Here is a 15,831-nt window from a genome sequence, read left to right on the forward strand (position 1 = left end):
AAGTTAGGTTTCTAGCACTTGCAGGCCCAAAATCTCCTCCCACGTTCTTGATAATGGAATCCATCAGGTAGAGGAGCGGCAGTTTCAGGATTCCAGGAGCCTGGAGCAAGGAGAAGAAACTGATATGGGGCTTCAATCGTGAGACATGCTGCTCTCCCAGAGCTTTTGGTGGGATGAGTCCCAAACCCTCTTCTAGTACAAGCAGGGAGGGAGGGCTCTTGCCCCCCTGGGAGTCCCCTGCCCACTTTGCTGTCTCTCCTTGTCCCTTCTACATTCCTCCTCCTGTAACCCCTGCACCTTGTGCTGCCTGTCTCCTGTGCTCCTCAGCACTCCATCTCCCCAATGCCCTTCTTCCTAGCCCCTGAGGCTAGGACATTCTTCATCCTCAAAAGCTCCTTATTCCCTAATCAAAACTTGCCTCAAGATCCATGTAGGGGGGTGTTTATATAATCATATATGAGACAGCAGAGAAAGCAGAAAGGTAAGAAAAATGACAACCATCAGTCACATGAAAAAGACTGTTGGGAAACAGGAAAGTTTACTGAAAAAAAGATATGCTGAAAACTCTGTTTTCCAGGAATCATTCAAAATGCCTTTCAATATGCCATTCATCCCAATGAGAAGTCAATAATGCAATGTGTTGTGCTCTTTATGTTAAAAAAACACCACCAACAAACAAAAAAGAAAGAGGTATGTGGGGCAAAAAGGAAAGAAAAGGACAGTGGTAACTTCATAAACTGTGAAAGGCAGTTCTGGAAGAGACAGGTAACTGGTCAAGGATGCTGAAGAAACACACACTGATTACATGGCTGTCACCACCACATGTGGTAACACCCACAGGCGGCACAGAGGGGAAGGGAGGGCCGGGCTCTGACCCACCCCAGTCCCTCAGAGCAGAGGGATTAGCACACCCCCTGAGCCAGGCCACATTCCTGCTGGACAGGTAACAGGGACAGCTTCTGTCACCAAGGGCAGGTGCAGGGCTGTGGTGCTGCAGCTCCGTTTCCACCCTGGCTCTGCACACCTGACAATTGCCTGCTGTGTGGCACTCTCATGCTCTCCAGTCATTGAAACATGGGTATGCCCAAGGTGGTGGCAGTGCCAGACCTGTCCGGTCACCTTTGCCCAGTACAGGCTGGAAAGGCCACCTGGTTTTCCTCGGCTTGAGGCCACTCATGAGCACAGTCACCACCCAGCTCCCTCCTGGCAGGTGAGCTGACACCACTCCTGCCATGGCACCAGAGCGGCCTTATGCAAGGTGTTAAAACAGTACCAGAAACCTGGGCAAGGGCCCCAGCCTACCCTGTGAACGTGTAGACCTCCAGGGCAAATTTCTGAAGGAGGGCAGTTTTGGTTGAGTTGGACAGGATCAAGACCACATTCATGTGACCCGGCCTGAGGCGAACCAAGTTACTGTTGTAGTTGATGTCCGTCAGCTCCGTCACCTCCACAAAGCCCTTTTTGGGAATCCTGCTGCAAAGAAACAGTCACTGAGTGAAAGGGGAATGAGGGAGCACGGGGAACCAAGGACAGAGAAACCATGAACCCACCCCTCGTGCTGAGCTGCCCCATAAACCCTGTAGATAAGGCCAGTTCAAGCAGGGCAGCAGATCCAGACTTGGATCCTCAACGAGTCAGGCAGACCTTTACCCTTACCCTACGGATGTCGTCTGGGCAAACGTGGTGGGAATTGCTTAACAAGTGAGTTTGAGCACCCCTGTCCTCGCTAGCATGGGCAGAAAACAGTTGGGAAGAAGTTAGGGGGGGAACCTGTTGCTCTCTTTGCCGAAGTTCGCGTCGTTCTTCTCAGTCTTTGCTGCGGTTTCTTCTTTCTCTGAGGGAGGACTGTCCCTTGTGTCGCTGGAATCGCTGCAGAGGAAGATGATCTTGAGTGTGTTTAAGGCACCAGATCAGACTGAGCTGCTCGTGCCTGGACTCTAAAATCCTCAAAGGCCTTTTGGTGTGCACTCACCTGAAAGCCTGAACAATAACAGTGCCAAAGAGGATGAAGAGGGCAGAGAAGAGCAGGGACAGCAGCGGCATCATTTCTCGCCTGAGGGGAAGATGTGCAAACAGCCATCAGGTCTGCGAGGGGCAGTTTCTGCTTGAACTTCAGTTCCTCTCTACCCCAAGTAATACTGTGCAGTTTCCCCCAGAGCCTTGGCTTCTTTCCTGGGGTCTTAAAGACAAGCAAGATTTGGAGCTCTGTCCTGCTCCCACCCCAAAGGAGGATCAGAATGGATCCATTTTAAAGAAGGTGACAGGGAAGTGGTGAAAACCAACAGATGCATCATGTCTATGCCCACTCGGCCTTGAGGCTGAAGTACCCAGCACTCAGAGCAGAACCTGATGTCACTGTAGCATCACTGCTCTTCACCTGCATCTCAAGAATACAGGTCCCTGGGTGTTTTGATGTGTTATATATCTATTTCTCAAAGGACAGGAAAAGCACCTCAACCACCTGCACCTCGAGCCCCTTCCCCTCCCCAGAGCCTCAGCCCCAGCGAGCTTCCTGCTCTACCCCTGCACCCTGAAAGCCCCAGAACGCCAAACCCCCCAAAACCTCTGCTGGAACCCCCAGAACACCTCATGGGACCCGCTCCAACCGCCTGTGCCCCCAAAACCCCCTCCCTGCATGCCCAAAGCACCCTGGGGGTCCCAAACCCAGCTGGCTGCCAGGAAAACCCCTGCACCCCAAAAGCCTCACGCACCCCAAAATCTCCCCAGAGCCTCCCAACATTCCCCCTGCACTCCAGACCACGCCTTGAAACCCTAATGCTGTGCTATGCTGTGCTATGCTGTGCTATGCCGTGCTATGCTGTGCTATGCTGTGCTGTGCTATGCCATGCCACTCTATTCCCTGCACTGACCATGAGTCACATAACCATGAGCCTGTTGTTTGCCTGGACATCGGATGCTTTTTCTGCTCCACAAGCATTCTGAAGACTCACCAAGGTTACAGGTTGAAACGGGATTTCATGTGAGTTCATAGACAGAACTTCATTTCATTTCATTTAGTTCAATTTCACTTCATTAGCAACAAATTGTTACAGGAGGTAGAGGGTGGTGAGGGCCTGGCACAGGGTGCCCAGAGGAGCTGTGCCTGCCCCATCCCTGGCAGTGTTCAAAGTCCAGGTTGGATGGGGCTTGCAGCAACCTGGTCTTTTAAAGGTGGTGCTGCCCATGGTACGGGTTTGGAACTCAATGAGCTTTAAGGTCCTTTCCAACCCAAATTATTGTATGATTTTATTATTTCATTTCATTCCTGTATTTAAATTAATTATATTGCATTTAATTAGTATTACTCTCATTCAGGCATTCATTCATTCCTTTTTCTTTCTCTATTATTTCTTTCTTCCTTCCCTCCCTTCGTTTTTCTTTCTTCCTACCTTCCCTCCTTCCTCTCTTCCTTCCATCCATTCTTCCTTTCCTGCATGCCTACTTCCCTCCCTCCTTCCCTGGCTTTTTTCATTTTACTATTTATTTTCATTATTTCACCATGTTATTTCAGCTTTTCCTTTCATTCTGTTTCCTTTCATTATTTTCATTCATTCTTTTAGGGTTTTCTTCATTTCAGCTTTCCATTGTTTCATTTCAGTATTTCAGTTTACAGAATTCTAACAATTCAGTTTATTATTTTTTTCAGAAAGAAGTAAACTGGAAGAAAGCAGAAGCAAGCAAAACAACAAAAGAAAGAACACCTCAGTTTATCTGAACAGTTGTGTCATGAACAACGTGGTTGATTTTCCTCTGGCATCCTCTGTAGCCGTGCCTTGTTTCTGAAGAGCACCGTCAATTACTTCATTTCCGTTGCCTGCTGGTCTGTGTTCACAAGTCTCATGTTCCTCTTCTTTTTTCTCCATACTTCCCTTATTTCTCTTTTCTTTCACCTCCTCCTCTCTATCCTCTGACTTCCCCTGAAGACGCCTTTTCAGTCCTCGATCTTGCCTGCTTATTCCAGATTCTGTTGTGCTTTCCCGTTCCTGCAAAATCAGTAAATCAAAGTCAGTACTGCAAAATACATCACCCAGGCACATGTTCTCATGACAGCATTAGTTTTCCTACATATTCCACAGGTTCAGGGCAACTAAGGTGCCCAGCATCTGATCTAACTTTGATATTTCTGCACTTTAGAGGTGCTTTATTTTGGTATAATTCACTATCAAACATAGGGAGGCTCTCACTTAAGAATGTAAGACAATGCAGCTTAACCACTGTCTTCTGATGGTGGCATCAAACCAGCCTGAGCTAATGAGGAAACTGATCTTACTTCCAACAATTGGGCTTCCTTCTTCTATAAGACCAAATATAACTGAATTAGCCTGGCTTGCGGTGAGCAACAAGAAGAGATGGAAGACAAGGATCATGGGCAGGCAGCATTTTGGACAGAAGTGAAAAGCAAAAACCCCAAGAACTTTGTAATTGTTCCACAATCTGGAAGAGGGTTTTGAAATCTAAAACCCCAACCTATCCAATAGTCTCAGCTCAGGAAATCCTCTTGCCCGTGTACAGAGCTCACATACTTCTTTATTAACACGCTAAATCGTCAGACATCAGCAGACAAACTATGACAACTACACGTATCACCATCGGTGCATGCAGCAGGCACACAAACTTACTGATCTCTTTGGGAACTTGCGTTTCGCAATGATGCTGGATAAATCCAGGTTTGCAGGCAGGGGTTTAATTGGCCAAGCCGGATCTAATGTGCTCACTCTGCTATCCAGTACAAGTAGTTTCTTCACAGGAAAAATACCGTTCCATGTGGAGCGCAGTTTAAATAAACATTTCTTAGTATCTGCATCGACCTAAACCAATCAAACAATTGCACAGCTTGTTAAGTTAATACAAAACAATTTCTTGACCTTTTCTGTTGAACTAAAGATTTCATCTATTTTCTAACTCCATGAACAGTTTGCCATTTTAACACCTTGAATTTGCTCTACAGAATTTGTAAGCAGTGCAGGTCATACATCTATACCCATGCACTGAGGAACAGAAGCTCGAATGTGGAATTGTTGTTTCAAGGCTATCTGAAGATTTTATTGCACATTACCATTCTCTGAAAACGTTCTTTCAACTATTTCCCTATCGAAAGTCTCATTTACTTGCCCAATTTATGTGGGGGGGAAAAAGTAACAAAAATATTGGAAGGCAACGGGGAAAGAGTCACAAAACTGCTCTGGGCATTGCATCCCAGTGCTCAGTCGCCCTCTTAGTAAATGAGCTCTTCCCCAAGTTCAGGTGGACCTTCCTGCCTTTCAGTTTATGCCCATCGCCTCCCATTAAGAGCAAAACATTAAAGACAGGGCAGCAGAACAAGAAAACCCCAAATGGAAAGCATGTATGTCCTCCCAGGAACAAATGCTGCTGAGATTACAGAACTCATCTGAAAGTGTGCATACCTGTTCAAACACGCGAGGAAATATGAAAGGTAGGTTTTTAGCAAATGCAGGCAGATAGTATCCTCCCACATTCTTGATAATGGAATCCATCAGGTAGAGGAGCGGCAGTTTTAGGGTTGCAGGAGCCTGGAGTAATGAGAAGAAACTGATATGGGGCTCCAATTGCGAGACATGCTGCTCTCCCAGAGCTTTTGGTGGGATGAGTCCCAAACCCTCTTCTAGTACAAGCAGGGAGGGAGGGCTCTTGCCACCCTGGGAGTCCCCTGCCCACTTTGCTGTCTCTCCTTGTCCCTTCTACATTCCTCCTGTAACCCCTGCACCTCGTGCTGCCTGTCTCCTGTGCTCCTCAGCACTCCATCTCTCTGACGCCCTTCCTTCTAGCCCTAAGGCCACCCATGCCTGCTGCCCCAGCTGGTCCCTCCAGCAGTACGGGTACAAGTAGGAGTCACTGGCATATAAAAACCTTGGTGATCTGTGCCTTGATCAGGGACACAATGCCCTTAGTGAAGCGCATGTTCTCCGCAGCCAGGATGGTCAGGATGTTGATGTGCTGCTTGCTGTTGCGCGTCAGCTGCTTCAGCAATGAGCGATATTTGAGGCACACATCTTCCCAGGCCTCGCTGCTGCCAGTGCTGCTCTCTGGGGCCACCATGCTGTTGTGAATGGGGCCTGCACCAGGACCCAACCCAAAGAGCCTGCGATCCCTTAATGCCACTGTGGCACAGCTGCAGCCTCCCTTTGCACCCAGTGAGTTTGCTGTCAGAATGGGGCCCGTTGCCTTGGAAACCGCATCCAGTTGCCTCAACGCGCCCTGATTGGCTGGCGACCCTCTGCTCAGCCCTGATTGGCTCATCCGCCAGAGCAGCAGGCTCTGCCTGCCTAGGACCATCTTCCTCTGCTTGGCTCCTGGGCTAAAGCCCCCTTCTTGCACCGCGTCCTGGCTCTGCTTGTGTTTCCCTCCTCCCCTGCTCCTCAACTGCTCTGCCTCTCCCTACACCTTTCCCTCTCGTCCCTGACCTTCACTGGCTCCCTTGCGCAATCCGGCCTTTCCGCCAAGCCCTCACTTGGGACTCTGTGGCCTCACCAGCCTTTGGGTTGGCTGCTGATGTGGCGATGCTGCTGTGTGCGGCTCTGCTCTGCCATCACCACAGGATCAGTTGTGAGGTGGATGTCAACGAACATGGGATGCATGTCAGTTAACATGGATGTCAGTGAATTCATGTCCCCTTTGTTCCAAGCTACGTAGAGACCTGTAAAAAGTTCATGTCATGGCAGGCCAAGACCCATCCGGACCTCCTGTACCTAAACACCGCTTGTGCTAAAGGGCCATGGTAGAGCAGCTGTTCTCAAACAAGACTGGGAATGAGCTTTCAGGAAGGGGCACAGAGAAGCTGTGGGACAGAAAGTGACCACAGGTAGAAGAGAGCACCTCTTGAGACTGATGTCCCTTACCTTCTACACCATAGGGTGCTGCTGTCCGACCAGCCAGGGCAGGGGATGGATGGAGGGCAACATCTGATCAAATCTTGGCACCAGCTCTGGGCATCCCCATAGGCAAGAAGGAAAGGAGGTCTCCTTCCTCCAAGCTCCAAGCTTTCTTTTCATTCCTTCCAAATGATGGGATGAAATAGCAGGAATTCCGCAGCCAGAGGAATCACCAGCTCTACACACCTAAATACATGGGGAATTACTTCTCAAACACATCACAGAATCACAAAATGGTCTGGGTTGGAAAGGACCTTAAGATCATTCAGTTCCAACCCCCTTCCATGGGTGGGGACGCCTGCTCTGAGGTCTCCACACAGCTTCCCTTCTCCAGGCTGCACAGCCCCAGTGTTCTCAACCCGTCTTCATACCGGAGGTGCTCTTAGCTTTCAAGTTATTAATATCTAGTTATTAACATTATTACACCCAGTCTCACCACCTGCACTCCAGCAGTACCCCTGAAAAGACCTCGATGTCCCGCGTGAACACGCTGCCACGCAGCTGGGACATAATGTCAATACTGCCAAAAGAGCTGCAACAGAGGAGCCAGTTTAACAAATCTAGCCTCACTTCGAAGGCAACTCTCCTTACAGACAGCTCATCTGCTGTGCTTAGGAGCTGTGGCACAGACCTCTTCCAGCGCAAAGGCTCAAACCCTGCCTGTGCTGAACCAGCTCTTCAGACAGGCCCTGCTTTTCTTTCCTCACTGATGCCTTGCTGCACGCAAATCAATCCCTACCCAGAGCTCCTCACAAAGACTGCACAGAAAAGCCACCTGCAAGTGCCTTTACTTGCTCTGACTTTATCACGCAGCAATCCGGGAAGAAAGTGGCATTTCCCGCTGGTTTTGCTCCAGCTTCACTCCCTGTGAAGACAACAACTGTGACATTTACCAAGCCAAGGCAAGCTCAGAGGTCAGCAAAATCCTGCTTCATGCAGGAAACCTGCACCATAAGGTGAAGACAGGCACACTATAGGAACACGTTACTCTCCAACAAGAGGCTCTTCCAAGCACTCTTCCCCTGGCTTGCAAAGTTCACAGAACATCACAAGACAAGGACAAAAGAGCAGGGTTCTTTCTGCCATTTCCCAGAGCCTATCCTCAAATGTCCTTGGAAAAAAGGAAGGGCTTTGAAGTGGTGAGACAGGAGGCGGGACAAAGGGGAAGAGAGGCCAAAATAAGAGATGGGAGCAAGATCCAGAGGGAGGGCAGAAAGCCAGGGCTGGGCAGCAGGACAGAGAGGTGGAAGGCACAAAGGGCCCTGGGCTGCAGGGCAGAGATGGAGCGAGCAATGCCAGCAAGGGCAAAGGGAGGGGGGATCCTGGGGGCACTGAGAGGCAGAAGAGGGGGACCTGGCCCCAAGCGCCCGGCACTCACCACAGCTCCCGCTCTCCGTCCTGCCGGGGAAACTCTTCAGCCCAGGCCCTTCTTCCTCTGCCTCTCTGGGCTCTGCCCCTTCCTCCTGGGCAGGCCCAGGCCCAGGCCCAGCTGCAGGGCGCAGGCCGGGCCGGGGCAGCTCGGGGGGCTCTGGCAGTCGGGGTGCCCGGTGCCTGTGCCCACAGCGGGGCTGTCTCCATCTCCGCAGGGGCTCGCTCGCCTCAGCGCTGGCCCCGGCCCTCCCCTGAGCTGGGCCGCAGCCCCAGCACCACCATGGCCGCCGGCAGCCCCTGCCCTGGCTCTGCAGCTGCCAGCGGGCCCCGGGGCGCTCCTCCTGCTGCCAGGCCCTGCTGGGACAGCGGCCCCTGGGCACAGGGAGCAGGAAGAGGGGGTGGGCAAGGGCGGGAGAGGGGAGGAGCAGGGCAGGAGCGAGCCGGAGAGGCTGAGGAGCAGCAGCGGGGGTCGGAGGGGGAGAGGGACAGAGCAGCGATGGCCTCCAGGGGGGAAGAGCCAAAGGGGCGTCGAGCAGGACGGGGTCCCGAGGGAAGCAGGGCCAGGCGAGGAGGGGCTCCCTGGGGAGCAGGGGGGAGGCTGCAGGACAGAGCTCTCTGCAGCTTCCTGGAGAGGGGACATGGGGAGGGCGGTGCTGATCTCCCTGGGAGCCAGGGCAGGCTCACACTTGGGGTTAGGAAGAGGGGGTTCAAACACTGGCACAAGCTTCCTGGTGTGCCAGGCCTGGGAGTGCTGGGGAGCCGTATGGACAATGCCAGTAAGGACTATGCCCTCGAGACCGGAGGAGCAGGGCAGGAGCGAGCCGGAGAGGCTGAGGGGCAGCAGCAGGTGGGTCGGGGGGAGGAGGGGGAGAGGGACAGAGCAGCGATGGCCTCCAGGGGGGAAGAGCCAAAGGGGCGTCGAGCAGGACGGGGTCCCGAGGGAAGCAGGGCCAGGCGAGGAGGGGCTCCCTGGGGAGCAGGGGGGAGGCTGCAGGACAGAGCTCTCTGCAGCTTCCTGGAGAGGGGACATGGGGAGGGCGGTGCTGATCTCCCTGGGAGCCAGGGCAGGCTCACACTTGGGGTTAGGAAGAGGGGGTTCAGACATTGGCACAAGCTCCCTGGTGTGCCAGGCCTGGGAGTGCTGGGGAGCCGTATGGACAATGCCAGTAAGGACTATGCCCTCGAGACCGTGCTTGAACTTCTGGCCAGCACTGAATTGGTCAGGCAGTTGCACTGCAGGATTGCTGTAGGCCCCTTTCAACTGAGCTCTGCTCTGCTGTCCCATGGCCCCTGCTGGGGGCTGCACCTCGAAACCCCCTGGCACCTCAAACCACCTGCACCTGGAGCCCCTTCCCCTCCCCAGAGCCTCAGCCCCAGCAAGCGTCCTGCTCTACCCCTGCACCCTGAAAGCCCCAGAACGCCAAACCCCCCAAAACCTCTGCTGGGACCCCCAGAACCCCTCATGGGACCCGCTCCAACCACCTCTGCCCCCCAAACCCCCTCCCTGCACTCCCAAAGCACCCTGGGGGTCCCAAACCCAGCTGGCTGCCAGGAAAACCCCTGCACCCTGAGGTTCCTGGTTTTAGTCCCTTAGAAAAGCAGAGGGCTTTATGCCGGCTCTGTCACTGCTTACTTGTGGGGCCGTGCAGGTTCTCTTGACCTCCCTGTTGTCCTCACGGAGCGCGTTGGCCTCAGGTGCCAAACATGAAGGTCACAGAACTGCTGCATCCTTTGGTTTTCCTGCCTCCTGCAGCTGAACAGCCACAAGGACAAAAATGTGTCTCCTTTACCAGCTACAGTTTGTCAGAATCGCCCTTTGCTGTCTCTCACAGTCTTGAGCAGGAACCAGCTCTTGGGCAGCTGCGTCCATTTCAGACGTCACCATCTGCAACATCCAGGTCAAGGCCTTGGTACCGGAGCTCTTCCAGGATCCCCACACGGGTCCCTAGGAGGGGACCTTCATCAGTGCAAGTGAAAAGACACAGATGCAGAATGCAGATGCAGTTTTGGGTGGCTAATCAAGGGTGCACTGCTGTGTTGGTGGGATTGTTCCTGGGCTTGCTAGGTGCAGGCTGCGCACAGCAACAGCTTTCTGTCTTTGGCAGCTGCAGGTGTGGGAGCAGGGGCTGGATGTTTGCCCTCTGAGAGCAGTTCTCCAGCAGAGCCGAAAGCTCTCAGCAGAGGGCAATACACAGATGCAGTTTTAGGTGATCAGTTCCAGGGTGGATTGCCGTGTTGGTGGCACCATTCCAGAGCTCGCCATTTGCAGGTGATGCCCGGCACCAGGTTTGTGTCCTGGAACCTCAGGCATGGGAGCAGGGATTGGAAGTTTTCACTGTTGAAGCTGGGCTCTGGGGAGACTGAGAGAGCTCCCCAGAGAGGGGTAACGCAATTCATTGCAGCCTCCTTAAGGACAGTCCCTGGGCCTTTTAATATGGCCATTTTAATGTGTTGTAGCAAAAAGCACAAGCAAGGTGACATTTTAGAGCTGGTCATACGCAGGCACAACCTGTGTTTATCTTCCTTGGCCATTGCTACTTTCTTAGTGCCTGGAATCCCCACAAGAGGGCACTGACTGGCCAGCGAGCAGTGCAAGGCTTCTGGGGGTTTTGATCTCCTGCAGAATTTCTCTTTTCCACAGCTCTGCAGCCCGTGCTCAGAAACCTGAGCGCATCCCTCAGAGAAAGACTGAGTTTCAGGTGCTGCATTAGATCAAGCTCTGTGGTTTTTCTTAGTGTAGGCTGGCACCTTTGGCTTGCCTGTGTCATGGCCAGTGTCTCAAAGAGGGAGAGAGTCAGAACCCCCGGATCTGCTTGGGTGTGAATGTCCTGCTCTGCTCAGGAGTAGATAACTGATAGTCTGCTGAGGGTTTATCATATGTCAATAAAGAGTTTGGTTTAATGGATTACCCAGGAATTGCTATGTGAATTCTTTATAAAGCTTCAGCTTTGCACTGGAAACACAGAGCTCTGACTACGAGGCTGTGAGAGTGCTTGAAGAAAGGAGGTAGTCTGAGAGACAGAAAAAGAAGGCAAAGAGCAAAGATATTCAAATATCTATTACGGTACATTCAGATTCGGAAAGGCTGTACTTTGCAAGCACTATGAAAGGCTTTCTTTCCTTTACAGTCCTTGCAGTCCTTTCACTGGTGCACAGCTCTCAGGCAGTCTACGTTCAGGTGAGTTTTCTGCTCTTTAGTTTGTTGCTGTTGCAGGTTCAATGAAGTGCTGATACCATGGGAGGTGTTGCGGTTGCAGCAGCAATCTTAAGTAATAACCCTGAAGTTTTGCTTTGCTCTGGCTTGATATCCAACTTAATCTGGCTGTAGTTCTGTTTTTCTTTCTATGAAGTGCTTTGGGCATTACTAACATGGTGCAGTTTAACTTCACCAGCCTTATCCCTGCTTTGAAATCCCTTGCAGACTGAGGCACTGTGTTTCTCTTGAACATAACCCGTGTGTTGTGAAGCTGCTAGACTGGGAACAGCTCTAGCTTTACAGAATGGTGTAAACAAGATGTGACAAAAGAAATTGTCTTGTCTTGCCTGCTTGTAGGCAGGAAGTTCTTTATGAAAATGATCAGCTTATGAGATGAAGCCTACACAAATATCATTCGAATAGGTGAAAGAACTGCTTAGCTGAACCCAATGAACTACTAATAGGCAGGTGAGGTATTAGAGAAGGCTATATAAAACTTTCCAAGATACACAGCACTTTTGTGTAACTTGGAGGCAGTCAAGCAAGTCAGTACTCTTGTCTGTACCTGGGAGTGTCTTGGATTGAAATGTAAAATAACTTCCTCAGAGTACCCAAAGAATTAATATGTCTTAAGCAGTTATTGACTCTGCATGTGTGCAGTAGGTTTCCTGGTATAAAGTCCTACTTTTGTGCCTTGAAATACCAGGTTTTTCTCCTTTGGATGACAGAGATATCCAGAAATAGTAGGTTTAAGCTATTACTTTCTTCCAAATGACTGTGTAACATTAGAGTGTTTCTGGGGGAACAGAGAGCTTCCTACTTAATGAAAAAAATTGGTTTTCCACTGGAAGCATAAAAAATAACCAAATGATAATAGCTGTTGGGTAAAAGTGTAGAAAATGCAGCTCTGTAGTTTTAGATCCGCTTTGTAGTTTGGATTTTTGTCTCCTTAATCATTAAATCTGTATTTTTTCCCACAGATGTATGCAGTGTACACTGCGTGTGTGTCCTTTCACTTAGACTAATCGTGGTCGCAGAAGGTCTGACAAGTAGTAATTAGTGAACAAGGTTGGCTTATGCTCCTGTGCATCTAACCAAATGTTTTGCAAAGCAGAATTTCATTTGACTTCATATAATGATTTTGAAGACTGGGATTCACTATCTTGACATGTTCCATCATAGATCTTGAATTGATATGGTGGAAATCGGAGGAAGATGGTTTACTAGGTATGAAGTAAAAGCTAGAGAGGTGGATTGTTCTGGGCTGTGCTATTTCTGTGATAAAGTCTCTTAGTTCAGCAACACAGGGTGCATGTTCACCTTGGAGGGAAGATGCTGCTCCTGTTGAGCTTTCTTGAATCATAGAATCATAGAATAGTTAGGGTTGGAAAGGACCTTAAGATCATCAAGTTCCAATCCCCCTGCCGTGGGCACGGACACCTCACTCTGACCCATGTCACTCAAGGCCTCATCCAACCTGGCCTTGTACGCTGTCAGGGATGGAGCATTCACAACCTCCCTGGGCAACCCATTCCAGTGCCTCACCACCCTAAGAGGAAAGAATTTCCTCCTTATATCCAATCTAAACTTCCCCTGTTTCAGTTTGAACCCATTGCCCCTTGTCCTATCCCTACAGTCCCTAATGAAGAGTCCCTCCCCAGCATCTTTGTTGCCTGAGGAGGTGGATTGTTTTAGTGGTTTTGTTGTTCACTTGTTGGATGTTTTTGTCACCAGGACATACGTGTCTCAGGGTTCATTTCTACTTTCTGGTTTCTCTGAAAGTGAACCTGTGCAAATCCATCCTTTTATAGTTCTCGGTTTTATGCTTTCGAGGTCTGTGACGAATGGCTGAATCTAGAACTGTATTTATACAGAAAAAGCTAATATTTTGTCGGCAACCATGACCCATAAATTAACCTGAGTAAACCCACGCCCATCAATCTCACACTGTTCAACACTGGGCTCGTGAGCCTGAAACAAGTGGCCATATTTGGCCTCAGGCTGTATCAAAGCCATTTCACTTTATTTCTTTGAATGAGTAGGTGTTACTTATCATCCTACTGACTACTGACTGCTTGTTCATGAAACCAGCTTAAAACACATGCTAAAGGTAAATTTGAAAATGCTTATTTCTCTTCTGGGCCAAACTGGGGCACCTGCGGGAATACACAGACTTTAAGCACCAAGCTTCACAGTTGCAACACCTGCAGTTTAAGTTTGTAACCTCAGCAGTGAGATCCCCTTGAAACTGAGGGAATGATCATTAAGAGATGCAGAGGGTCTAGCAATATAAAACATGGAGTAATACTTCCCAGAATACTGTCCCAGCCTCCTGAAGCTTTTGGTATGAGCTTTGAGTCAGAAGTGTCATATTTATGTTGCCAATAATTTGTGTTCCATTAATCATGTGGGCGGTTTTAAATCGAAGAAAACTTGACACAGTACCTTGGGGTGGGTGATTTCAGCTCTTAACAATGTGCAATAGGAAGGAATAGCTCTTTTTGCTTGGTGAGATCTTGCCACATGCCAGCCAATGCTTGAATTTCTCCACTGGTGTATTAGAAGAAAGAGTGAACAAATTAAACTCCCATTTACCTCCATTCAGCTCATGAATTCATAAGTCTCTACCATGTATTGCCAAGCCATCTTTTCTAGCTGAAGATTACCAGCCTGTATCTTTCAATCCCAGGTTTTAAGGTGTCTCTCTTGGGAGCAAGAAACGCACTAAGTCTGCCACCATCCACGTAATGCAGATCCTGACTGGCCAGCCAGATCTCACTGCTGCTCTGAAAGGTCTTTGCCTTGAAGAGCTGATTATTTTGCTTTCAGTTAACACTGATTTTATACAGACTTGGTTTCAACACTGTCGTCTTCCTATAGGCTAGTTTTCGGGAGAGCTCATTGTTGAAATGGTCTAGATTTGCCTAAGGCTGACTTCCTGATGCCTTTTTTTTTCTGGTTCTGTCTACATAGGATGGAGACTTGAAATTCTCCCTTGAGTCTGTGAAGAAGCTGAAGGGGCTTATGGATGAGAACAGACACATTAACCCTCGCTTTGTGCTTTCAATGGCTAGCTACTCTCCATGTGATGAAAAAGATCTCCCTGAGGAATTCCAGTCTGTGTGCAAAAGAGAAGACGCATCCATGATTTTTGAGAGGCTGAGTACGTACCTCATATTGCATAGCTGCCATTTTTGTCACGATTTCAACTTTAAACATTCGAGTAGCAGCAGGGAAGGAAACCTGATTCTTGCCCTGTCACTTCTGAAGCAGAGGAGAGAGTCCGTGCTGCCTTTCTATCCCTCCTACGGCTGATGGCCAACACTGGCTGTGAGCACCCTGCAGTACAGTTCCTGATGTGCTGAGCTGAGCTGTAGCCTGCACAGATCAGGCTGCTGTAACCAGGCAAAAGCTTCCTCCAGGTGGCTGCATGCTAACTTGCACGACTCAAGTGAGAGAGCCTGCTCTATCCTCTGGCTTACAGGAAAATCAGGGTTGTATCACTCAGTTCTAGCAAACTGCAAGTTCCGAATGGGTCTCATTGCTCTCTCTAATCAGTGTAGAAGGTGTTTTTCCAGGTAGCCTAAAAGAGGTGTGACATCCAAATGAGGTGGATCACTCTTTGGCAACGTCTGTCATGTACATCCCAATCACCCTCCCAATTATTCTTGCCTCCACATTCCCATTGTTTTCCCAAGGAATTCAGGTTTGAGCTCATTCTTCAGGCCAGGTTTTTGCAAGAACTGATTTTACTTCAACCAGTAACAACTTCCTAGAAAATTAAAACTCATAAAACACTGATGGAAAAGTTACTGCAAAAGGCGGTCAAAGAAACTCCCTAAGACTTGATGTGGAGTTTTAGAAAGCAGGCATTCTTTATTGCAGCACTGGGTGCGCACACAGTTTTGCAAAGGTGAGCGCCCGCACTGCTTGCCAGCAGTGGCTATGTATTTAGTATACTCATGCATATTTACAGGCTTTCTATGAAACTATTTACATATTCATGAGAGTCCCAGAAGTTACTTATAATATTTGCATCCAAATTACGCATGGGCTTTCTTGCTGAGTGGGAGTCTCTGGAGGTTGCTGTTTGTCTACCTCACTGTATTTACTGAATGATCCTAGTGCTGAAAGGCCCTAGTGCTGAGTTAGTTAGAAAGTGGTTTATTCTTTCTTCTGTTCCAGTCTCTGCTGTCTTGAAGGTTAGCATCCTTGGTCTTATTTACTGCCTCCTTAGCTGTTTTCAGTCCTGTGATGTTCCTTCCCCCGTAAGCGGGACATTGCTTACTCCCTGCATGTCAGCAAGTCAGAACAGTTTGCTATATTTTACTATTTTACTTTAAAGCTATGCACACTCTTGCTAGTTAAACCTAT

The 15,831-nt window shown here is 49.5% G+C and overlaps 1 protein-coding gene and 1 long non-coding RNA gene across 4 annotated transcripts; one reads left to right on the forward strand and one right to left on the reverse strand.

The window, feature by feature from the left end:
• Positions 1–855: 855 nt before the first annotated feature.
• Positions 856–2,246, reverse strand: LOC133214477 (dnaJ homolog subfamily C member 16-like). 2 transcript variants are annotated; one of them, XM_061357386.1, is made up of 3 exons: positions 1,973–2,246; positions 1,771–1,869; positions 856–1,473 (listed from the first exon to the last, which is right to left on the reverse strand). In XM_061357386.1, the coding sequence occupies exons 1-3, from the start codon at positions 2,044–2,046 to the stop codon at positions 1,299–1,301; spliced, it is 348 nt and encodes a 115-aa protein (XP_061213370.1). In that variant the 5' UTR covers positions 2,047–2,246; the 3' UTR covers positions 856–1,298. The 2 variants fall into 2 exon arrangements, with proteins under 2 accessions (XP_061213370.1, XP_061213371.1); XM_061357387.1 differs by having other exon boundaries at positions 856–1,470; positions 1,973–2,244.
• Positions 2,247–13,658: 11,412 nt separating this feature from the next.
• On the forward strand, positions 13,659–14,862 carry LOC133214478 (uncharacterized). Of its 2 annotated transcripts, none has more exons than XR_009726127.1 (3): positions 13,659–13,801; positions 14,431–14,620; positions 14,731–14,862. It is a non-coding gene; the product is annotated as an uncharacterized LOC133214478 (long non-coding RNA). The 2 variants fall into 2 exon arrangements; XR_009726126.1 differs by having other exon boundaries at positions 14,728–14,855.
• Positions 14,863–15,831: the final 969 nt, after the last annotated feature.

The sequence above is a fragment of the Neopsephotus bourkii genome, unplaced genomic scaffold (genome assembly GCF_033783945.1).
Source record: "Neopsephotus bourkii isolate Nb327-2 ecotype Australia unplaced genomic scaffold, CSIRO-AGI_Nbou_v1 NB_891, whole genome shotgun sequence".
In the NCBI taxonomy this organism is placed as follows: domain Eukaryota; kingdom Metazoa; phylum Chordata; class Aves; order Psittaciformes; family Psittacidae; genus Neopsephotus; species Neopsephotus bourkii.